Source organism: Barbus barbus (genome assembly GCF_936440315.1).
Source record: "Barbus barbus genome assembly, chromosome: 3".
Classification (NCBI taxonomy): Eukaryota; Metazoa; Chordata; class Actinopteri; order Cypriniformes; family Cyprinidae; genus Barbus; species Barbus barbus.
The window spans coordinates 15,105,023-15,129,940 of record NC_136731.1 but is presented as its reverse complement, the minus strand read 5'-3'; the positions used below and the strand labels follow the sequence as shown (position 1 = coordinate 15,129,940).

At 39.3% G+C, this 24,918-nt stretch overlaps 1 protein-coding gene across 1 annotated transcript in view; it reads right to left on the bottom strand.

Annotated features, from left to right (window-relative positions):
* Positions 1-885: 885 nt before the first annotated feature.
* Positions 886-24,918, bottom strand: part of LOC306848808 (uncharacterized protein) — a 29,118-nt gene continuing 5,085 nt past the window's right edge. Inside the window, exons 2-21 of the mRNA XM_079383568.1 lie at positions 24,233-24,337; positions 24,058-24,138; positions 22,699-22,812; positions 21,993-22,353; positions 20,582-20,667; positions 17,732-17,886; positions 17,291-17,396; positions 16,704-17,084; positions 15,747-16,661; positions 15,477-15,599; positions 15,328-15,402; positions 15,048-15,212; positions 14,553-14,671; positions 13,623-13,688; positions 12,639-12,740; positions 11,682-11,870; positions 10,401-10,566; positions 10,218-10,329; positions 1,721-1,840; positions 886-1,194 (exon numbers count right to left, since the gene is read on the bottom strand). Coding sequence (XP_079239694.1) covers positions 1,040-1,194; positions 1,721-1,840; positions 10,218-10,329; positions 10,401-10,566; positions 11,682-11,870; positions 12,639-12,740; positions 13,623-13,688; positions 14,553-14,671; positions 15,048-15,212; positions 15,328-15,402; positions 15,477-15,599; positions 15,747-16,661; positions 16,704-17,084; positions 17,291-17,396; positions 17,732-17,886; positions 20,582-20,667; positions 21,993-22,353; positions 22,699-22,812; positions 24,058-24,138; positions 24,233-24,337 — 3,696 coding nt within the window. The 3' untranslated portion in view covers positions 886-1,039. The remainder of the gene's footprint in view (positions 1,195-1,720; positions 1,841-10,217; positions 10,330-10,400; positions 10,567-11,681; positions 11,871-12,638; positions 12,741-13,622; positions 13,689-14,552; positions 14,672-15,047; positions 15,213-15,327; positions 15,403-15,476; positions 15,600-15,746; positions 16,662-16,703; positions 17,085-17,290; positions 17,397-17,731; positions 17,887-20,581; positions 20,668-21,992; positions 22,354-22,698; positions 22,813-24,057; positions 24,139-24,232; positions 24,338-24,918) is intronic.

The following is a 24,918-nucleotide window of genomic DNA, read 5'->3' as shown; positions in this document are numbered from 1 at the left end:
AGTATTGGGAGACCCCCTTCTATTGAACAGGTTTGACTACTTTAGTCATTTTCAGTACAAGTCAGTGTGGAAGAACTTGACTGGTCTACAGAAAACCACCTCTGGTATGACTTTAAATGCAGACCTTGAGCCAAAAACTCATCACTAAAAACCAATGACTTGTACATACACTATATGGACAAAAGTGTTGGGACACCCCCTTCTTTAGAACAGAAAAAGGCTCTTCCAAAACGCCCAACAATGATGGAAACATAATGCATTTAAAAACTGTATTTCCATCTCTGTGGGAACAGTTTTGGACGTGTCTAAAATGACTGTACCCATATATGTACAAGTCATTGGTGCTTGGTCTGCATTTAAAGTCACACCAGAGGTGTTCAGCTGGGATTAGGACTTGGCTTTCTGCAGACCAGTCAAGTTCTTCCACACTGACTCAATCAATCACGTCTTTTTGAACCGTGCCTTATACACAGAGGTACTGTCATGTTAGAATAGAAAAGGGTTCTGTCCAAACTGTTGCTATAAAATTAGAAGCACCCAATTCCCTAGAATATCATTATATGATTAAACATTAAGATTTGTACTCATAGAAATTACTAAAGTAGTCAAACATGTTCATTAGAAGAGGGTGACCCAATACTTTTGGCAATATAGTGTATTTGCAACACTGCTGCATCAGTGGGACAGATTATCACCATTAATACGTCAACGGAATAATAAATCACTGCTGTTTATTAAAGCAGTAGCTGCATGTCGTAAGAGGTAGATTTGAGGTGAAACAGACATGAATCTATTCCAGATACTTTGTACTGGTTTGAACTGATTGAAAAAATGTTCACCAACAAGTACTGGGTCAAATTCAGATCAACACTGCGAGAGAGTTTAGACTGACTGATGCTTACGCAAAAAACATTTATTCAATCTTGTATAGATATCCTCAATGTTACAGAGGAACCTTCTGTTTCTCATATATAGCTTGCGTTGCACACTGCTGTAAACATGTCATTCAGACAATGGAGCAGCTCCTATTGGAGGATCTCTAGAGAGATGTCACCGGCTCATCTTCTGATTGGTTGAGCTCCAGTGCTTCTTTCGGCTCTGTGGTGGTGTCATGGAATGAGGTCTGAAGCGGGACGTCCTGGGACAGGCAGTCCATGGAGGACAGGGGCCGATCTTTCATCGAGGTGCTGGATGCTGTGGGAGTGGGGGAGGGTCAGAGTTCAAAGGTTAAAGAGCTTTGAAGTGTGAGTTACGATCACAACTACATCACGTAGTTGAACTTGTGAACTGACAAAAATGTGAGGCATCTGTCAGACGCTTACAGAATGACTTAAAAACATCTCCTTTAAAGGGCCTTGTGAAAAAAAGTGTTCTTAGTTATACTGAATGTGCACATGTAGTGCAGATAAAATCTTATTTTATTCTTATAAAGCAGCCTGTCTTTATTTACCACTGAATATTTTGACTCCTCTATTAGCTCAGGCATGGATAAAATATACACACAGGTCATAACCTGGTGAGCCTCAACTTGTACATAGCCAGGGTATTTAAAGTTCAAAGGTCAAGAACAGCACCTTAGTGTTAGCAAGTCTTGAACACCATTAGCCTTGTAACTAAAATAGGTTGCATTGTAAACAGCTAGTGTTCATTTACAGCCAGCTTTAACAGCTTTATTCTCATCTCCTGTGAGTGTGTTTAAGGTCAGCTCCTTATAACCCACCTGAGCGGCTGTAGTGAGTCTTGGCACTCTGCGGCCGTGCAGGACTTCCATGGCCAGCGTCCACTGCACTGGACCTCTGGGACTGTGAACGGCTGACCTTGTCTTTGCTCTTCCAGTTGCCTGCAAGAGCATCAACGATTCAAATGGCAGACATGAGAAAACTGACAGCAATTCATTCGTTACATGGCACAAGCTGATTGGTCTCTGCTGATTCTGCAGTCAGTGAGCTGCTTGTTCAACATTTAAAATAGTCTGGTTCAGAGTTTGCTGTAAGCTGGTCCTACAGCATGCTATAGAGTTCCTCTGAAACCCTCCACCTCCCCCAGCACCACCTGTCCAAATCTGCCACAGGATTTAGGTATATATGAAAGTGTGAACATAAGTTTTTTAGTGTGGTTCTCATGAGAGCACCTGGTGATTTTGTTTGGTGCTCACACTGCACGTAGTGTGACCTATTAAATATAACTTCTAATTAGTGCTGTCAATTGATTAAATTTTTTTTTCGAATTAATTGCACATTTTCCTGAAAGTAATTGCGATTATTTGAGATTAATCCCACCTAACATTAAAGTTTTTAAATATACCTTAAAGGCAAACTCCACTTTTTTGAAAATAGGCTCATTTTAAACAGTTGAGTTTTACTGTTTTTGAATCCATTCAATCAATCTCCGGGTCTGGTGGTAGCACGTTTAGCTTAGCTTAGCATAGATCATTGAATCTGATTAGACCGTTAGCATCTCACTCAAAAATGACCAAAGAGTTTCAATATTTTTCCTATTTAAAACTTGACACTTCTGTAGTTACATCGTGTACTAAGACCGACGGAAAATGAAAAGCTGCGATTTTCTAGGCCAATATGGCTAGGAACTATACTCTCGTTATAATCAAGGAACTTTGCTGCCATACCATGGGTCCCTAGCTAGGTAACTAGCTATGATTACTGACATATGGCCTGACAACATCTGTAAAACTGGAAAAATTAATTACCTGCATTAATGTGCTAATTTTTACAGCACTAAAAAATAATTTTAAATAGTAATAGTAGTATTATTGCACTTAAATGATAAACAAAATAATAAAGTGCGATTATGCTATCATATTTTAAATCAAAAAGTGAGTATTAAATCAAAATACAATTCTTATATAGTAGGCTTAAAATATATATGCCTTATTCATGCAGCAGCAGACATAAACTTTTGTCTGACAAACCGTTATTATTATTTTTAGGGGAAAAAAACATAGTTCAATCATGAAACTTTAGATGGCACAGTAAAGGTCCGTAACATACAACCTGCTAGCAATCACATCATTCATTACATGGCACATGCTTGACTGTTGATTCTGTAGCCAATGAGATTGCTTGTTCAACATTTAAATAGTCTGGTTTAGAGCTCACTGTAAGCTGGTCCTGCAGCACGCTATAGTGTTCCTTTGAGACTCTCCACCTCCCCCAGCACCACCTGTCTAGATTTATGAATGACTATTCATGCAGCAGCATATCTTACATGCTTACAGCAGCATGTCTGTGTATCTATTGGCAGTAGCATGTCCTTCAAGGCCATATCAAGCTCAAATCAACATCAAGGTCAGGTGTCATCAAGGTGTCAAGGTCAATAATCTCTTAAATTATCAGATAATTTGACCATTTTATGACATGGCTTAGGTTATAAAATGTCATGCGGTCTAATTTCCCAAAAATTATATTATTGAATTACTGTAATTACTCATGATATTTGTAGACAAAAATCTAGTAATAATATATATATTGATATTTATTAGACCACATTACATTTTATAACCTAAGCCATGTCATAAAATGGTCAAATTGAGGGCTCTCTGATATTGTTTGCTTTATGATGTTGATTTGAGCTTGATTTGGCCTTGAAGGACCTGCAAGTGCCAATAGATACACAGACATGCTGCTGTAAGCAATATATAGTCGTGGCCTAATGGTTAGAGAGTCGGACTTGTAATCCAAAGGTTGCGGGTTCGAGTCTCCGGCCGGCAAGAATTGTAGGTGGGGGGAGTGAATGTCCAGCGCTCTCTCCACCCTCAATACCATGACTGAGGTGCCCTTGAGCAAGGCACCGAACCCCCAACTGCTCCCCGGGCGCTGCAGCATAAAATGGCTGCCCACTGCTCCGGGTGTGTGTTCACGGTGTGTGTGTGTGTTCACTGCTGTGTGTGTGTTCACTGCTGTGTGTGTGCACGTTGGATGGGTTAAATGCAGAGCACGAATTCCGAGTATGGGTCACCATACTTGGCTGAATGTCACTTCACTCACACATATATATATATATATATATATATACACTCATCTAAAGGATTATTAGGAACACCTGTTCAATTTCTCATTAATGCAATTATCTAATCAACCAATCACATGGCAGTTGCTTCAATGCATTTAGGGGTGTGGTCCTGGTCAAGACAATCTCCTGAACTCCAAACTGAATGTCAGAATGGGAAAGAAAGGTGATTTAAGCAATTTTGAGCGTGGCATGGTTGTTGGTGCCAGACGGGCCGGCCTGAGTATTTCACAATCTGCTCAGTTACTGGGATTTTCACACACAACCATTTCTAGGGTTTACAAAGAATGGTGTGAAAAGGGAAAAACATCCAGTATGCGGCAGTCCTGTGGGCGAAAATGCCTTGTTGATGCTAGAGGTCAGAGGAGAATGGGCCGACTGATTCAAGCTGATAGAAGAGCAACTTTGACTGAAATAACCACTCGTTACAACCGAGGTATGCAGCAAAGCATTTGTGAAGCCACAACACGCACAACCTTGAGGCGGATGGGTTACAACAGCAGAAGACTTCAACTTCAACTTCAACTTCAACTTTATTTATAAAGCACTTTCAAGACCACAATGTGGAGACCAAAGTGCTGTACAGGAAGATTAAATAAAAATATAAGAATAAAGACAAGCATAAAACATCATAAACATATACCATAACAACAACAACAACAAAACAAATTACAAAACATTTTCAAATGCTAATGTGAACAAATGAGTTTTAAGCGCACTCTGAAATACAGGAAGTGTAGGAGAAGATTTTACAGACAGAGGAAGATCATTCCAAAGCCTAGGAGCAGCAACAGAAAAGGCCCGATCACCTTTGCATTTTAAACGAGATCGAGGGACCATCAGATGCAATTGATCATTAGAACGCAAAGACCTATCGGATTGATGCAAACTGATTAAATCAGAAATATACTCTGGTGCTAAACCATGCAAAGCTTTAAAAACATATAATAGCACTTTATAATGAATCCTGTATCGTACAGGAAGCCAGTGTAATTTGATAAGCACAGGAGTAATATGCTCTCTCTTCTTGGTTCCCGTTAAAAGCCTAGCAGCAGAATTCTGAACAAGCTGTAGGCGAGAGAGAGAGGCCTGACTCACACCCAGATACAATGCATTGCAATAATCCAAACGAGATGACACAAAAGCATGCACAACTTTCTCCAAATCATCAAAAGAAAGGAGAGACTTCAATTTAGATATAGATCTAAGATGGAAAAAACTATTTTTAACTACAGCATTAATCTGACGATCAAATTTGAGCTCAGAGTCAAAAATGACACCAAGGTTTTTCACTCTAGAAAGCTTTTTCCCAGGAAGTAACCCCAGGCAGTCAGTGACATCATCTACACATCCCTTTTTACCAAATAAAATAAACTCAGACTTGTTCTAATTCAGTTGGAGAAAATTGTTAGCTAACCAACACTTAACCTCAGCCAAACAATCATACAAAGATTGAATGGAAAAATGATTCTTGTGTTTCAATGGCAAATAAATTTGTGAGTCATCAGCATACAAATGATAATGAATGCCATGTTTTTCAAAAATTGTTCCTAGAGGGAGCATATAAAGGGAGAACAAAACCGGTCCCAGGATTGAACCCTGAGGAACCCCACACATGAGAGGGGCAACAGATGAAGAATAATTCCCTAGATTGACTGAAAAAGTCCTATCTTTTAAGTATGAGGAAAACCATTCTAAGGCTAAACCCTGAATGCCAACATGGTCTCTAAGACGATCAATGAGTATCTTATGGTCAACTGTGTCAAATGCCGCGGTAAGATCTAAAAGTAACAGAACGACACAACTTCCAGAATCAGCACCACGTAGAATATCATTAGTAACCCTCAAAAGAGCTGACTCTGTACTATGGCCGGCTCTAAACCCTGACTGAAATTTATCCGAAATGTTGTTCTTCACCAAAAAATCATTAAGCTGTGCATACACAATCTTCTCCAGTATCTTTGATATGAAAGGCAATTTTGAAATAGGACGAAAATTATTCATATCAGAGGAGTCTAAACCAGCTTTTTTAAGAAGGGGCTGGATTACTGCATGTTTAAAACTAGGTGGAACAACACCAAATGTCAAACTATTATTCATAATAGTTAAAATGCATGTACCAATAGAATCAACCACCTCTTTAAATAAAAAAGAAGGAATCACATCACAGGGAGACCTAGTGGCCTTCATATGCGCAATTATTTCTTTGAGCCATGGAAGAGAGACCGGCGTAAAACAACTGAATTGATTTTGAAGCACAGAGGGTACAATAAAATCATTAGTAACAGAAGAAATCTGGGATCTAATTCGAGCAGTCTTATCAATAAAAAAATTTAAAAACTTAACCCCACCGGGTACCACTCATCTCCACTACAAATAGGAAAAAGAGGCTACAATTTGCACGAGCTCACCAAAATTGGACGGTTGAAGGCTGGAAAAATGTTGCCTGGTCTGATGAGTCTCGATTTCTGTTGAGACATTCAGATGGTAGAGTCAGAATTTGGCGTAAACAGAATGAGAACATGGATCCATCATGCCTTGTTACCACTGTGCAGGCTGCTGGTGGTGGTGTAATGGTGTGGGGGATGTTTTCTTGGCACACTTTAGGCCCCTTAGTGCCAATTGGGCATCGTTTAAATGCCACGGCCTACCTGAGCATTGTTTCTGACCATGTCCATCCCTTTATGACCACCATGTACCCATCCTCTGATGGCTACTTCCAGCAGGATAATGCACCATGTCACAAAGCTCGAATCATTTCAAATTGGTTTCTTGAACATGACAATGAGTTCACTGTACTAAAATGGCCCCCACAGTCACCAGATCTCAACCCAATAGAGCATCTTTGGGATGTGGTGGAACGGGAGCTTCGTGCCCTGGATGTGCATCCCACAAATCTTCATCAACTGCAAGATGCTATCCTATCAATATGGGCCAACATTTCTAAAGAATGCTTTCAGCACCTTGTTGAATCAATGCCACGTAGAATTAAGGCAGTTCTGAAGGCGAAAGGGGGTCAAACACAGTATTAGTATGGTGTTCCTAATAATCCTTTAGGTGAGTGTACGGTATATATATAAAATGATATTATTATTCAGGGTGCAGGGAAAATGTATTCTAGATGTATTACATTTTGCATGATGGTTACACGTCATTTTTAGTCATTAAACTTCTGATTCTGAAAAAGGTATAAAAGTTTTTTCGAAACCAGCATAAATACTAAGAGTACATTTCCAAGAACTTGGCACATGTTTAAAACTAGATTTGAAAAGATTGGTCCTTTTCTTTGACCCACATTTGTTTTCCTGAAGAGAATTAAAAAGCTTTTCAGTAAAAATTACAACAAAATCAGAGAAATGTCAGTGGTAAGAGACTGTGAGGACATTTTTTATGAGGCAACGGTTTGCTCATCACATGAATCATTGACAAAAATATAATTGAATCCGAAACAGTGGTATAATGGTCTCATGGTAGGTCTGTCTGGAAAGGTTTCTACAACATTGTTCCTCTGTGGAGATATTTTCTTCAAGTATGTGACTGTTGTGCTTTGTTTGGAAACAGCAACTTCTGACCTTCAACACTAGACTCATTTTCTCATAAATCATCTCTTTACTGCATGGCATGGATAAGCTGCCAAACGTCTGCTCGGTCAAGCATGACATGGCTCATCTGCCAAGCAAGTGTCTTTTGTTTGACTTTCAACTGTCTTCCTTTGATTCGGTGATACAACGAAGGGCAAGGTCTGAGACCAATTTTCCTCCAGGTCTGTTGTCACTTCCAGATGGTTTCTCGTTGCTGCTCTGCTATTATGTAACACAGAAATGTTCGGTTCTTTTCAGCAAAGCAACATTACACTAGGCCACCTACCAAGTCCAATCTCAAGCCCTACTGTTCTTCCTTCAGTCCTATTTTCCTCAGTCCTGAATAAAACTGCACCACAACCAACAAATGCTAAATCAAAGTTTCAGTAATCTTCTCTGTCTGCTACCAGGGAGCTCTTCTCCCCTGCTGTCCAGACCCAGTCGCCCACTGCGAGATGAGCAAAAAGTGGGTCAAGCATGCAGATGGATATTGTGATGCTATCATGCTAACATGTGTTGTGTTGTGTAAAGAGTAGGGGCCGTGAGGCCCCTGTATAGACTTCAGTCTGGACATTGTCCTGAACACAACAGGAGTTCCTACCATCAATGAACAGATTACAGCTCAAGAATTCATGTGCTCAACTGTTCTCATGTCAACGCTGTTCCAGATCTGGAGCGAGCAAACACAAAGTTTCTTAGGGGAACGCAGTACTTTTGCGTGACAATGCAAAAGATTGGCAAGCAACCAAAGTTTTTTGAGGGAACACAATATTTTTGAAAGAGAACGTAAAGGTTCTTAAGGGAATGCAATACTTTTGCAAGAGAACACAAGAGTTGCAACGATAAAGCATTGAAATACAATATGAAATACACCTAAGCGGCTCCATAGACATCCATAACCAGTTCTCTCAAATTCATGATATTTCTATTTCTAGGTGCTGAAACTCAAAAAATAATAATGTTAATGAGACATCAATGAAGGTAAATGGACACTGAGGTGGAGCTACACCATAAAGCACCATAAAAGATGTCCACAGCCATATCAACCTGCAGCCCAAGACCGGTTGCCCACTGAAGCTAAGCAGGGTTAAGCCTGGTCAGTACCTGGATGGGAGACCTCCGTTGAAAACTAGGTTGCTGTTGGAAGAGGTTTTAGTGAGGCCAGCAGGGGGTGCTCACCCTGTGGTCTGTGTGGGTCCTAACGCCCCGGTATAGTGACGGGGACACTATACTGTCAAAAAAAGCACTGTCTTTCGGATGAGACGTTAAACCGAGGTCCTGACTCTCTGTGGTCATTAAAAATCCCATGGCACTTCTCGTAAAGAGTAGGGGTGTAACCCCGGTGTCCTGGCCAAATTCCCTCTACTGGCCCTTGTCTATCATGGCCTCCTAATAATCCCCATCCACTTGATTGGCTCTATCACTCTCTCCTCTCCACCTGTAGCTGGTGTGTGGTGAGCGCACTGGCGCCGTTGTGCTGTGGCTGCTGTCGCATCATCCAAGTGGATGCTGCACACTGGTGGTGGTTGAGGAGAGACCCCCCACATGATTGTAAAGCGCTTTGGGTGTACAGCAATACACAATAAGGCGCTATATAAATGCATCATTCATTCATTCATTCATTCATGTCTATGTAACTCATGTGCTTTATTCCAAGTCTTTGAAGAATTAGCATGTACAAAAATTGAGATTTGAGAGCTACAGTGGAGAAGAACTCTTGTTCATATGATTTCAGAATGCTTAAAATATTGCACAGAAATCATATGGATTACATTTATAATTCTTAAATGGTATTTTTATAGTTTGGTTGCCATTTTTGGAAATTGACAGGCATGGTCAATAAAAATAAATAGCAGTATGCAGGTTTGGAACATTATGAGGGTGAGTAAATAATGACAGAACTCTCACATTTAAATGAACTTTTAAAGCTTTCATTACAGTAAATGGAGGCTTTATAAATGTTTAGAAGTGATGGGAATGGATACTGTGTCATTCAGGATTTAAATAATGGCCGGAATTGATGTCTGGGAAAACAGCCATTTTTCCTATTTTGAGAATTCAATTGTGATTACGAAACATGCCGAATTGTGCAGACATCATTTTTGGCCAAAGCTAACATACAAAGCTTGCTCTCATTATTCCCAGCCTATAATTGAATCAATTACTATGGCAGGTGTTGGCCATACCGAATGTGTCATTTCTAACACAATAATCCCAAACACACCACATATGCAATGCATGCGAGCAGCGTTGAAAACCTTTGGGAAATTCATAGCTGATGAATGAATCTCAGCTTTGGGAGGAATTTAAGGAGGCTTTGCAAGAAATTAAGCATGATACATGCACAAAATGTATTGAGTAATGCCTAGGAGGATCAAAAACAATGGTGAACCAATTAAATATTAATAACTGACTATATTGTAGTCAAAGTATGCTTTGCATAGTTAAACAAACCCCATATTTCATGATTAGCTGTAGCTGTTTTCTTCTTCCCAATATAATACACTTCTCATAACTTGATGGTTTAATAGAACTTGTAGGGTCATTATTGTGCAAATATTCCCTCTGGCTATTACTGTGTGTGGAGGCTTGTGTGACATGTGATATTACCTTCTCGAGGAGAGATGGTGGGAAATTTTGTCTCGGAGAGTCTCACTGCTCTGCTGCTCATTCGGCCCTTGTAGACCTGTCCATCCAAACCTAAGATGTCTACCTCTGCTGCCTGAAGAAACACAGCTCACGGTCCATACATACTCACTGTTTATGACATTTTCAAAGGATTCTGTGGCGGACCTGTGTGGGCGGTCGAGAGGACATGGGGAGACTCTCCTCTTCGCTCTGGATCAGATGGGTGATGTGCTGAAGGTGGGTGTAGCGGCGGCTGGGGTAGGTGAGGGTGTGGCTGCCCCCACAATTACGGGACAGGTAACTGTAATCGGCCATTTCTGGGATTCTCTCACTGCACAACAGACAATAAAACATCACTCAACACTCTTAAAGGGATAGTTCACCCAAAAGTGAAAATTCTGTCATTAATTACTCACCCTCATGTCGAACAAGACCTTTGTTCATTTTCAGAGAACAAATTAAGATATTTTTGATGAAATCCGAGAGCTTTCTGACCCTCCATAGACAGCAAGGGAAATACCACGATCAAGACCCAGAAAGGTAGCAAGGACATCATTAAAATAGTCCATGTAACATCAGTGGTTCTAAGACTGACACTGAAGAGAAGAAATTGTTGAATAAATTTGGTATTTTTGTTTTCTTTCCACACAAAAAGTATTCTCGTAGCTTCATAACATTACACTTGAAACACTGATGTCACATGGACTATTTTAACAGCTGATCCCAAATGACGCACTATACACTATGTACTCATCCATATAGGGTATGAATTATATAAGGTTATTTTGTGATTCATAATCAGAGTCTGATAGCCCTTCCCCCTTCGCTACATAATTAAAGCTGTGACAGTTGAGTGCATGAAGTGTTCAACATTCCACACAATTTTCTTTGGTTATTTAAGTGCAGTACTCGCACTATTTATGCTACAAAATTTCATAAAATAGTGCATAAGTACGCGATTTGGGATGCAACTGTTGTACCTTTCTGGGCCTTGAACATGTCAGTTGTGTTGCTGTCTATGCAGGATTTCAACAAACATATCTTAATTTGTGTTCCGAAGATGAATGAAGGTCTTACGGGTTTGGAACAACATGATGGTGAGTAATTAAATGGCAGAATTTTCATTTTTGGTGAACTATCCCTTTAAAAAGATTCCAAAAAGGGGTTTTCTGTTTCCCCAGAGAACCTTTCAGTGATTAGTTCTTAAAATAACCATTTTTTCTTAGTGTGAAGAACATTTATTTATTCACTATAAAGAAACTTTAGTGTCATGGAAAGTTTCCATGAATGTTCTTCATGGAACCATCAAAGCTTTATTCTTAAGAGTACATGAACAGAGAGTTTTAAAATATAAATTTTCTGGAGTCTCTAGATATCTGTGGCTGGTCTGTAAAACTGATGTCTACCTAAGAAAGCTTTGCTCTATGTGTCACGAGTCTAACTCACTGCTTGCTCATGGTCCGACAGCTGCTCTTCTTTGCTGGACCCAGGTAGGGCCGGTAGCAGGTCCGTGAAATTTCTGGCAGCCCCTCGCTGTATGGGCGCTTTGGGGTCCTTGATTTGGGACACTGACTGGGCTCTTGATCTAACTGCCTGCATATTAAAACATGGCTATGCTCTTCCTGCACCGAGCCTCTGTCAAAACAAGCCATCTTAAAGTTATCCTGGTTAGAAAAATAAATTTGACTTCATATTTTGGGTCAAGTAAAATAATAAATATTTGATGGAAATATAAATAATAAATATAAATACGTAATAAATATTAATTATTTATATTGGTAATGATTTAATATTTAGCTATTCCATCCTAAAACTGATTTGTTACTATAAACTACAATACTATAACCTTGAACATGTAAAGAATCCTTCAATATGCCTTTCTCTTTAGAATATCTTGATGAAAGGATTAAGAACATGAATAGTCCAAATATAAATATAGACTTTTCTTTGTACTTGTCAGTATAAGCCAACTATACTTAAGTGTAATTTTGTTAAGTACATCTCTGATAATAACTACATAAAAAGTAGACTGAAAGTCTACGCTCTTATTTTTAGTTGAAAAGAAGTATAGGCCTACTAAGAGTACGCTTGAATACTTCTAATACTTGAATACTTTCTGTGGATGTTCTTGCTAGAAAAACTGGGCTCGTGTGATTTTATGCCACCTGTTTTGATTTTTTGTTATATTACACAAAGATTTGATATATTTTTAGGTGTGTCCAAATACTTTCTGTTAGTTCCTCAAACACTGTCCTAAAATACAAAAGGTTTTTGTACGTACAGAACAACAAGGTTCATGTCAGGTATACTGTGTGGTATCTGCAGAACACAGTGGAGCAAGTTTGGGTTTTGATTCCCCCTGCTGGATAAGCACAGTAAAAGCTGCAGGGGGATGTGTCTCACCTCCTGCACTGCTGTCGCACCTGCTCCAGCTCATACACAGTGTAGGGCCGGCTGGACTTGTGAGAGGGCAGTCCTGGGGCAGAGGGCAGGCTCACCAAGTTCCTGTGAAAAAAAACAGAGATTGTGAGAGACGTTACTATAGCGTTTACAACAACAGTGTAAGGATGTTTAATGATAACACTGACAAGTAACGTAGGCTAGTCTTAATAATAATCGTCTTCTTTTTATTGTGCTTTTGTTGTTTTATAGTTTTAACTAGCCTCCTGCATTTTGACCACACCACACTGACTAATATCTCAACCAAACTTTGCTTTACTGCTTATAAAAAAACATAGATATCTTTCAAATGCACCCAGGGTTATTAAACTAATTAAAACCATGGAATATTAAAAAATTGCTATTTATAAAACAAATTCAACTAAATGTTAACTCAAAAAAGGTAACTTAAATGTATTTGTTTTAGCTTGTTGCCAAGGCAACATTTTTCATTTTTATTTGGTTTTACTAAAAGGGAAATAAAAACTAATAAAAAATTACAATAAAACTACTAAAACTTTATATAGAATTCCAATGAAAACAAAATATAAAAATAAAACAAAATTCAAAATATTGATTAAAAACTGTAATAGTATCTCAACTGAAGCCCCACAGAAAATATTACAATTAATTTTAATTAATAAATTGAAATATACATTATATAAGATGTGTGTATTCACGTCACTGTCTGTATGAACAATTTAAATACCTTTAATACATTTTGACAAATGTATTAATGCTGATGTTACAACTGTTCATTGTTAGTTCATGTTAGCTCGGGTTCATTAAATAAAATTTGATTTGAATAATGTATTAGTAAATGTTATTGAAAATGAAATGAACATTAACTAAGATTAATGCATGTTAACTAGTGTTAACAAATGAAACCTTACTGTAAAGTGTTACCAAAAAGTGTCATGTCAGTTGTCCTTTATAATATTTACGTACTGTCCTGGTGTCATCATATCCACGGGACGATCACAGGAGATGCAGTGAAACCGGGCCAGTAATTGTCTTTGACACAGAGTAAGAAAGACAAAGACAGTGAGGCTTGTTTCCATACAACCACCATCATGTTTGTCAAATAGAGGTTCTTCAGTAACTAATGCAACATTACAGAAACATAAACAATGATGCAGATACTTGGCAAACGCATTCTCAGCATGTGCACCTTTACTTGCTTTGTGTCATGAATTCAGCTCTGAATGCAACAATGTATGTTTTGACATACTTGTGTAGAGACTAGAGGCATCAGTGTTCAGTATATGTTTGAGTTTAGGTTTATGGTCAAGCTTAGTGACTATCAGCATAAAGTCTGATCCACATTGCAGCAGTGAGATGCAAAGAGATTCACCACCAATTCGCCAAAATGCACAGTACTTATGAACTGCCATGAGTTTGTTGACTGGTCTGAAGGTGCGGAAACATTTAGTGTTGCAGGCAAAATCCAGTCATTTCAATAGGAATTCACACAAATAGAAATTTTGTGTATATACCGTATATATATATATATATATATATTCACGCAAATTAGCTGCATTGACCAACAGAATGAAGCTTGGTGTGAAAGTGAGTTTTATGTTTTGGGCATCAGTGGAAAATGGACCCTTTTGGTGAAATTTCACTAACTTTTCATAAATTTCACAAATTTGACATTGCACCAGTGGAACATGCAGGTGTGCTCATCTAGTTAACATATCAAAAGACAAAACTTATATACAATATTTAGACAATATTTAATAATAGACCAAAATAAAATTAAACTTAAAAAATTATAAATAAAATGAAATACATTAAAGTGCTGATTGTCAGTATTATATAATATATAAATATTAAATAATTATATATAATATAAAAAAGGTGAATCTGGTGCCTCACTTCCTGAGTCCAGCGGCATCGTCCTGCTCAGGGATCGGAGGTGTCTGCAGATGCTTATGAATGGTCCTCCAGTGATCATCAAGCTGTTTCTTCAGAGGATCCAGCTCAATTCGGTTCAACTACAGTACATGACACACAAAATCATAGTCACGATGGAAGTGCAGGGGGTTTTATGAAATTGTAACAAACGGCAAAGTTAAATGATTATTTAAAAAAATGTATTAAATTAAAATAAAATAAAATATGAATGTGTATTTGGGTAAATCTCACAAATACATGTCCAGGTCACATTTCACCCCAAATGAAAAATATATATTTTTTTAAGATCCTTTTCATTACATTTTATGTGAAACATGATCATCATGCTTAGCTCCAAACTTATACAAAATGAGTGGCTATATTTATGGAAAAGATGTGGGAAATTTAAGTTATACGAGTTCATAAAGGTTTGAAGAAGTTTCAAAGAAGGACTGCTTATGTCTGTCTGTCTCTCACCTTGCAGTCCATCTCAGTGGAGATCTTCTCGATCACCTTGTTCCAGTCCTGCTCCTGACCGCTGATCTTACTCAGCAGATCCTGTAACATGTTATTGAGCTGCTCTGTCATGCTGTCGAACTGCATGCGGCTAACCTTGCTCTCCAGAGCCCGCTTGTCTGCTTTCTGAGGAGCAACGGGATGACATCCACTGACTGTGAGTGACTGTGATGGTCCAGTGGGGACCACAAAGAGTTCATGAACTTGGATTGTTTATGAACTGTATAAAGAAACAACTCACGATTTCAATCTCCATTTCCACCACTTGCTTGTCAGCTTTCTTTTCATCCAGTTCCTCCACTATCTTGAACAGACGCTGGAAAAACCACAAGCTAAGTTAAAGATGGAAGTAAATCATGTCTTATTTCACAAAACTCTCTGTTTACTCACGTCGATGTGTGTTTGTTTCTTGCTGTGTTCCTCCATCAGGTGTTTGGATGTTCTGTGGAGTTTCTCACACTCGGACTGCAGCTGCAGTATGGCTCCCTCTACGTTGCTCACCAGATCAGTGTTCTACAGCAAAACAACATCACACACTAATATAAGAACATTTCAGTGATCTTTTGGAACTCAGGAGACTTCAACATCTCAGTAAGTTTAATCTAAGTACTAGCTTTGTCTCAGATGTTTTCTAAAACCTCATCTCTCTCTGTCATGTACCTTGTTCCTGTTCTCGTGTCCCTGGTTTATGAGGTGAGTGGTCTTGTCCTCAGGTTTGTTGTAAGACTGGAACAACTGACTGACTTCCTGTTCCAGACCCTGATCTCCTGTCTGCTGTTGACCGTGATCCTGACCTGTACTCTGAGCCTGATGCTGACCTGTACTCTGAGCCTGACCCTGACCCGTACTCTGAGCCTGACCCTGACCCGTACTCTGAGCCTGACCCGTACTCTGAGCCTGACCCTGACCCGTCCTCTGAGCCTGACCCTGACCCGTACTCTGAGCCTGACCCTGACCCGTACTCTGAGCCTGACCCTGACCCGTACTCTGAGCCTGACCCTGACCTGTACTCTGAGCCTGACCCTGACCTGTACTCTGAGCCTGACCCGTACTCTGAGCCTGACCCTGACCCGTACTCTGAGCCTGACCCTGACCCGTACTCTGAGCCTGACCCTGACCCGTACTCTGAGCCTGACCCGTACTCTGAGCCTGATCCTGACCTGTACTCTGAGCCTGACCCGTACTCTGAGCCTGATCCTGACCCGTCCTCTGAGCCTGACCCTGACCCGTACTCTGAGCCTGACCCTGACCCGTACTCTGAGCCTGACCCTGACCCGTCCTCTGAGCCTGACCCTGACCCGTACTCTGAGCCTGACCCTGACCCGTACTCTGAGCCTGACCCTGACCCGTACTCTGAGCCTGATTCTGACCCGTACTCTGAGCCTGACCCTGACCCGTACTCTGAGCCTGACCCTGACCCGTACTCTGAGCCTGACCCTGACCCGTACTCTGAGCCTGACCCGTACTCTGAGCCTGACCCTGACCCGTACTCTGAGCCTGACCCTGACCCGTACTCTGAGTCTGATCCTGACCCGTACTCTGAGCCTGATCCTGACCCGTACTCTGAGCCTGACCCTGACCCGTCCTCTGAGCCTGACCCTGACCCGTACTCTGAGCCTGACCCGTACTCTGAGCCTGACCCTGACCCGTACTCTGAGCCTGATCCTGACCCGTACTCTGAGCCTGACCCGTACTCTGAGCCTGACCCTGACCCGTACTCTGAGCCTGACCCTGACCCGTACTCTGAGCCTGATCCTGACCCGTACTCTGAGCCTCATCCTGACCCGTACTCTGAGCCTCATCCTGACCCGTACTCTGAGCCTCATCCTGACCCGTACTCTGAGCCTCATCCTGACCCGTACTCTGAGCCTCATCCTGACCCAAGCTTTGGGCCTGTTCATCTGCTATGCTGAAGCTTACTGCCCCCTGCTGTCCACTTTGTGGGAGTAGAGAGGATGAGGAGGACCCCATATACTCCATAGCTCTGAGGCTGTTTATCTACAGGTGAACCGTAAAAAATGTTCAATGTTCATAAAAAATAATAATACAGTGGTCGGATATCAGGCCGATAAGGGTGGGTGATATACTGTATAGATTATTGCAAGATATTAGTTTAATGCGAAAAATGTATATATATAACTAAGTAAAAACTAATTTATCATGAATGTTTGACATATGACCCAGACAAGTTCTGTCTGTCTGACCTGCTCTTGAATGTGTATGTCTTCACTGTATCTCCCTTCTGCTCTGTCATGCATCCTCTCTCTTATCAGCTCCTGCACTTTCTCATCCAGATTCAGTACTGCAATCCTGCATGTGTGTTTGTGGCATACAGTAAAAATACTTCTATTGTGCTTTATTTTGTAATTTATTAACTGCTAATGAAAGAATAAGTGGGATGACTTCCTCCAGAAAACTGACATAGTGTCAGTCTAAAATGTTATAGATGTCTTTGTACAGCTTTCTTCTGATGCTGCATTCTCATTACTGTAACTAATGCAACATTTATATAACACAATGGTTTTATAACACAATGACCAACTTTGACCACTAAATGCAAATGTTGCTGTTTCAAAATTGTGGGATACAAAATTGTTATCCCATGTCTCTAATGAGTGACTGGTAAGACTTGAGATGATTAGTACCTGATGTGAGCCGTCTGCAGGTTCAGCTGCTCTATCTGTGAGGAGTGTGTGTCCTGACTGCTGGCTGAACTGGCTGTGCTCTGTCCTGCAGAGTCTGAACTCTCACACACCTGTACGGTCCTCATGTCCATCAACACACTCTCCACATCTGACACCTACAGGAGTCATCTAGACTGTAACATGCTGCTTATGCTCCTGCTAATAAGCAGCATGTTACAGTCTAGAGCATGTTACATAGACCAAGATGGCGGCGCGAACACATCGCGAGGCTCAGCGTCTCTCCAGTTTTTGCAATTTTGCAGTATTTTTCCTGCTCATCTCGGGTCTGTTATCCTGTACCTCTGCTTATTGCACTTCTGGTTAGATGCTAACTGCATTTCGTTGCCCTGTACCTTACATGTGCAATGACAATAAAGTTGAATCTAATCTAATCTAATCTAATCTAATCTAATCTAATCTAATGTGTGTGTGTTGGACCTACATAAAACGTCCCCGGAAGTAAACTAAATCTGATCAAAAACCTCATTTTGGGGACATTATTAAGGGAAAAAGTGGTTTAAGCATGAGCTGTGTGCCATTCAGAATTGAACTGAGAACTGAATTCATTTTAATTGAGGTAAAAAACAACAATTTGGAACTGAACTTGAAGCAGCATTAAAAACGTAAAAGAAAAATCAAAGAAATGCTATGCTTTCTGTTTTAATAGTGTAAATGTAATAGAGTGCAACAGTTTTTGGATTTTGAACAATAACTAAGTTTTGAAATTGTTAATTGAAGCCATCAGTTCACATTATTTCAACCTATTTTTCAAAGAATCATGTTTAACAGCATATACACTCACTAGCCACTTTATTAGGTACACCTTGCTAGTACTGGGTTGGACCCCCTTTTTCCTTCAGAAATGCTTGAATTCTTCGTGGCATAGATTCAACAAGGTGTTGGAAACATTCCTCAGAGATATTGGTCCATATTGACATGATAGCTTCGTGCAGTTGCTGCAGATTTGTCGGCTGCACATCCATGATGCGAATCTCCCGTTCCATCACATCTTAAAGGTACTTTATTGGATTGAGATCTGGTGCCTGTGGAGGCCATTTGAGTAAAGTGAACTCATTGTCATGTTCAAGATACCAGTCTGAGATGATTTGAGCTTTGTGACATGGTGCATTATCCTGCTGGAAGTAGCCATCAGAAGATGAGTACACTGTAGTCATAAAGGGATGGACATGGTCAGCAACAATACTCAGGTAGGCTGTGGCGTTTAAACAATGCTCAATTGGTACTAAGGGGCCCAAAGTGTGCCAAGAAAACATCCCCCACACCATTACACCACCACCACCAGCCTGAACCGTTGAGACAAGGCAGGATGGATCCATGCTTTCATGTTCTTTACGCCAAATTCTGGCTCTACCATCTGAATGTCGCAGCAGAAATCGAGACTCATCAGACCAGGCAACGTTTTTCCAGTCTTCTATTGTCCAATTTTGGTGAGCTTTTGGTCACTTTAATCCCCTTTTCCTCCCCATTATGATGCTCGGTTTGAACTTCAGCAAGTCATCTTCACCACATCTAGATGTCCAAATGCATTGAGTTGCTGCCATGTGATTGGCTGATTAGCAATTTGTGTTACCAAGCTATTGAACAGGTGTACCTAATAAAGTGGCCGGTGAGTGTATATGTATATATATATATATATACACACACACACACACACACAATGACCAACTTTGACCACTAAATGCAAATGTTGCTGTTTCAAAGGGTATATATGTAGCAATAGCCAAAAATACATTGTATGGGTCAAAATTATCCATTTTTCTTTTATGCCAAAAATCATTATCGATATTAAGTAAAGATCATGTTCCATGAGGATATTTAGTGAATTTCCTACTGTAAATATATCAAAACTAATTTTATTTTTGATTAGTAATGTGCATTGCTAAGGACTTCATTTGGACAACTTTAAAGGCGATTTTCTCAGTATTTAGTATTCCAGATTTTCAAATAGTGGTATTTCAGCCAAAATTTTTCCTGATCCTAACAAACCATACATTGATGGAGATCTTATTTATTCAGCTTTCAGATGATGCAGAAATCTCAATTTTGAAAAATGTACACTTTTGACTGGTTTTGTGGTCCAGGGTCACATATATAAATAGTTGTGCTCATAAGTTTACATTACATACCCCTAGCAGAATTTGCAAAATGTTAATAATTTAAACAAAATAAGAGGGATTATGAAAATTGCATATTTTTCTTTAGTACTGTCCTAAATAAGCTATTTTACATAACTGCTCAGGACCAACGAGGGACGATGAACAACTATCACAACATATAAAAACAGTCATGGATCATCCAGGAATCGACACACAGATTCAAGGGTATGTACACTTTTGAACGGGGTCATAAATTCAGTTATTATTTTGTCTTGTGGCGTATATATAAACATCTGTTATGTGAAATAGCTTATTCAGTAAGTAAAAAATAACATGCAATTTTCATGATCCCTCTTAATTTGTTTTAATTATCAATAGTTTGCACATTCTTCAAGGGTATGTAAACATATGTGCACAACTGTACATATATATAGCCCAGCACTGGTTGCTTAGTCACCGACATGAGTCTGTTTGACTGACACAAATAACACACCTCACTTATAAGAACAATATAAGTCTAGGTGAGGCTCTGTTTAGATAATTACAGATATTGTAAAGATCAAATCAGCTTCTTAAAGGATTGTAAAATCTGATACAATAACAAAATGAAAAACAGGTTTAAAGGGCAGTTTAGGGTGTAGTAATTATTACTTTGATTTTAAAATCATAGTCAGTGTGAGTGTTTCTGTCATACCTTCTCTTTATCTGCTAGAAGACTGTCCACAAGAGTCCTCAGATGATTCAGCTGCTCTGGCACATGGTCAGGAATCTGCCTCTCTTCTACAGAAATCACAAAACATATCAAGCAAAATGTCAAAAACACACTTCAACACATACAAGCTTAATAGTAACTACTGTGAATAAAAATTGCATTATAAAAGTATTCTTAATATTTTTGTTTTCGTTTTGCATCTGCACCTCATCCAATCAAATATTAAGTAAATATGTTTCTTGGTAACTATAAACTACAGTTTATCTAATGACATAATATGGGAAATTGTTTATTCCAATGGTAACATTAAAGAGATCCCTTGTGAAAATTAGTACACTTTAACATACTGTTAAAAAAAACTGATTAGGGAAATAATATGCTTTAAAAGAATGTACTTATGTGTGAACTGAATGAAATTGCAATTAAAATTTAAAATTTATATTAAATGAAATAAACTGAACTTTAGAGTGCTTTTTAAAGGTAATTTCATAATTACTTTGCTTGTCTATTGAAATATGGGTAAAGTGTATTGACACGCATTTATGGTATATACAGTACATTCATAAATATGTAATTTCTATTAAAATGTGTATTTCATGTTTTTAAATATATTTGTCATTACAAATAGAAGCTGTGATTTAGTACATTTAAAGATATACAAAATTAATAAAAATGAACGTAAATTTAATAATGAATAACACACTTCAGTTACATTTTGAATACTTTACAAGTGCTTTAGCATATTAGTCAACAAAATAAGTGTACTTATTTTGCATGGCAAAAGATTACTGAAACAATAATTTTAAATGTAATTTAAAGTACAAACCTTTAATCTAAAATTATTACAATGTAGAAAAGTGGCATGAAAGTGTACTCTCTTTAAATACACTTAAGTGGGCTCTAATTTCATTAATAAGTAAACATAACGCTTTAATTGTTTACCCACCATCATGTCGTTTCAAACCTGTATGACTTACGTTCGTCTGTAGAGCACAAAAGAATATATATTGAGAAATGTATGCATAATTCAGTTTTTGTTTTGGACCCCATTTTCTGTCATTGTATGGAGAAAAAAAAATATCTTATGTTCCACAGATAATAACTCTACATTAATGACTCTAACCACAGTCATGATACATTATAATACTTACATAAGAGAAAGTCAAATAGGTTTGGAATAACATGAGACAATTATGACAGAACTATCCTTTTAATAAATGTTATTTATAGCATTGGCATCTTTTTCAAGCCACTTGAGGCTATTCTGCTTTCTGTGCTCACCATCAATATAAACATGAATATGTAAGTATTATAATGCATCATGACTGTGGTTAGAGTTATTATTGAATAACAGATATAATGCATGTAAAGTATGTTGCTCTCTGTGTCGTACCCATGGTATTGAGAAGATCTCCCAGATGTTGAAGCTGGGTCTGATCAGCCTTGTTCGCCTCCAGCTGCCCCACGCGGGCCTCCAGACTCTCGTGCCTGTCTCTCAGTCCGCCCACCTCCATCAGAGCCTCTACAGTCTCCGGATAGCGCTCAGCCCCAATGCTGACCCGGGACAGTCGGCGGCCCGTCACAGTGCACAGAGCCCCGTCAGACAGGGACTGCTGGGGAGGAGAAACCCGCCGAGGGAGATCTACACCAGCTGTGCCACCAGTACCCGCTCTGTCATCTTTGAACGTGATACCCAGGTTCAAAGGGTGAACGGGTGCAATGTTTTTAGCAACGGAGAAGGTGTCCTGCAACCCCTGGGAATACAAGAGGGAATGTCATTTACAAAGAGCATCTCATGAATGAGAATCAGCTTGTCCTTCGGCGTATATCGTGCTTTGCATGAAACCCTGAGACGAATGTCTTTGTTTTTGGCCTCGGTTTGTGTTTGTAGATGTTGGTTATGCATTTACATTTAGCAAATCATTCATTCTGGTCAATGTTTGCCTCAGCTGCAGCTGCCGCCTGCTCTAACCAAACAATGACTGTGATAAGAACCTGTGAGATTTAGTGTGGCTGTGAAAGGTTATTGGCTTCTGAAAGCTGCAGGACACACTAAATTGACTTCATGCTGTGTATGGAGTGATTTTAGCTGGACGTGCCTCCTGAATTTTCTGCCTCTCGCTGATGAGCGCAGCCTGCATCACTTCCCATGTGACACACTGCGTGAGCTCCTCTGGAACAGGGTACTGGGCCATCTTGTCCTTTAGCTCTTTCTGAGAGAGAGAGAGAGAGAAATTTTTTTTTATGTGTTTGTGTGTTTTCTAAATAAACACGTGACAACCATTTTCTGATGTCAGGTAAAAGTAGCAAAGTCTCTCCATCCATAGACATATATAGATTCCCTATTTGACCGCTCCAGGCACATAGATGCGGCCGCCATCTTGGAACGGTATTTTTGACGTCATTCACCATACTGTAGGTTCGCACAGAGCCGTTCTGTGCATGATTGTGGCATCTTTCGAATATTCAGTGGTTACTATGGTGAATGACGTCAAGTATACTGCTGCAATATGGCGGACGGATTGCGTATAGCGGCCCATAGAAACAGTCACTAATGAGGCATCTACGTATATATATCTATGTCTCCATCCACTGAAAGTCCATGTTATTGTTTCCATGTTAAATCCCTGGCAGTAAAGACATTTATAATGTTACAAAAGATTTCTGTTTCAAATAAATGCTGTTATTATGAACTTCTATTCATCTATTTTTATTCATCAAATAATCTATTTTTAGATACATCAAAAAAATGTATCATGGTTTCCACAATAATATTAGACAGAAAAACTGATTATATTTAAAATTTATAATAATAAGAAACGTTTCTTGAGCACTAAATGGGCATAATACAATGATTTCTGAAGGATCATGTGACACTGAAGACTGGAGTAATGATGCTGAAAATACAGCTTTGCATCACAGGAATAAATTACCTTTTAAATTATATTCAAAAAGTAAAATAGCTATTTTAAATTGTAATAATATGTTTACAAGTGTCCGTTCACTGTTCAGCTTTAGTTCACTGCGTATTTAGTGTTTTGCAATCGATTACAACATGCCCAAAAACTGATGCCATTTAGTGTCACTGACTAGAAAACTAAAACTGTAAATGTGTGGTTAAATTAGCAGTTTCTTGATTGAAGTGCAGATTTAGCTTGAATTCACGCTGACCAATGGAAAGCTGCAAGAGTAAGAGATGCTTCATACATCGGTAAACTTTAGACATTGGACAGTGGACCTTCTTGCCAGTGAATGTCATATGGACCATGTTTTTTGCTACTTTTTTGGTACTTGACAGTCACCGGTTACTATATGCTTACATTGTATGGAAAACATCTGCTCAGACATTCTGCTAAGTACCTACTTTTCTGTTCAATGAAAAAAGACATATTGGTTTGGAACAATATGAGGGTGAGTAAAAGTTAAATTTTTGGTTGTACTTTAACAGCAAAACTCACCGTAGTGTTGCCCAAATCTTCCACTTGGTGGCAATACTGCTCCATAGCCATGATACGGTCTGCCAACTCATTCATGTTCAGCTGAAGATGACAACGTGTTATCAAGTCACACAAGCGCTAAATATTTATTAACAGAATTGTTTGATTAATGATATTGGTGTGCATGTGCGGACACCTGGCTGAGCTGATCGTTCAGAGCATCAACTTCCAGTTTTAGATCGTCTCTGGACCCTTTGAGTTCCTGGATTTCCTTCAGCAGGTCTTGGATTAAGGCCATACACTGAGGAAGAAAACAGGATTTGAAATATCTTCAGTCATTTCACACCCCTCCTACTGGGCAACAGTAAATGGGAAATCAACACGCTCCTAAGAGAAAAAAAGTAATCCCTTTTGCCTGTACTTTGAGGAGGGCTAAATCTCTAAAAGAGCATAGCTGAATCAGTTAAGCACATCCTCTGTGTCTCTTTCTTTGAAAGGTATGTAATATACTCTTTGTGAGAGCATAGAGAACTTCTGACCTTTAACCCCAACAGAGGTTACCATGACAAGGCCTGGGAATCACTCCTGAATCAAACAGGATGTGGCATCGCTGTCTACCCGCTTACTGATATGTTTGCATGACCCCTGATGTCTAACTTCTGTTACTCTTAGTGCTGTTTGTCTCCCTGTGAGGCTCTGTTAGATTAACAAATTTGTCTTGGGTTTCCCTTATTAGTCTGAAGGGACGACTAGTGTATGGAAAGAGAGGCGAAGGTGAAAAGCATATGAAATAGATGATTACACTGCTTATCAAAACTGTTACTGAATGTCCACACACAGAGACAGTGTTGTGGATACATCCATAAAAAATGTCTTCCTTGT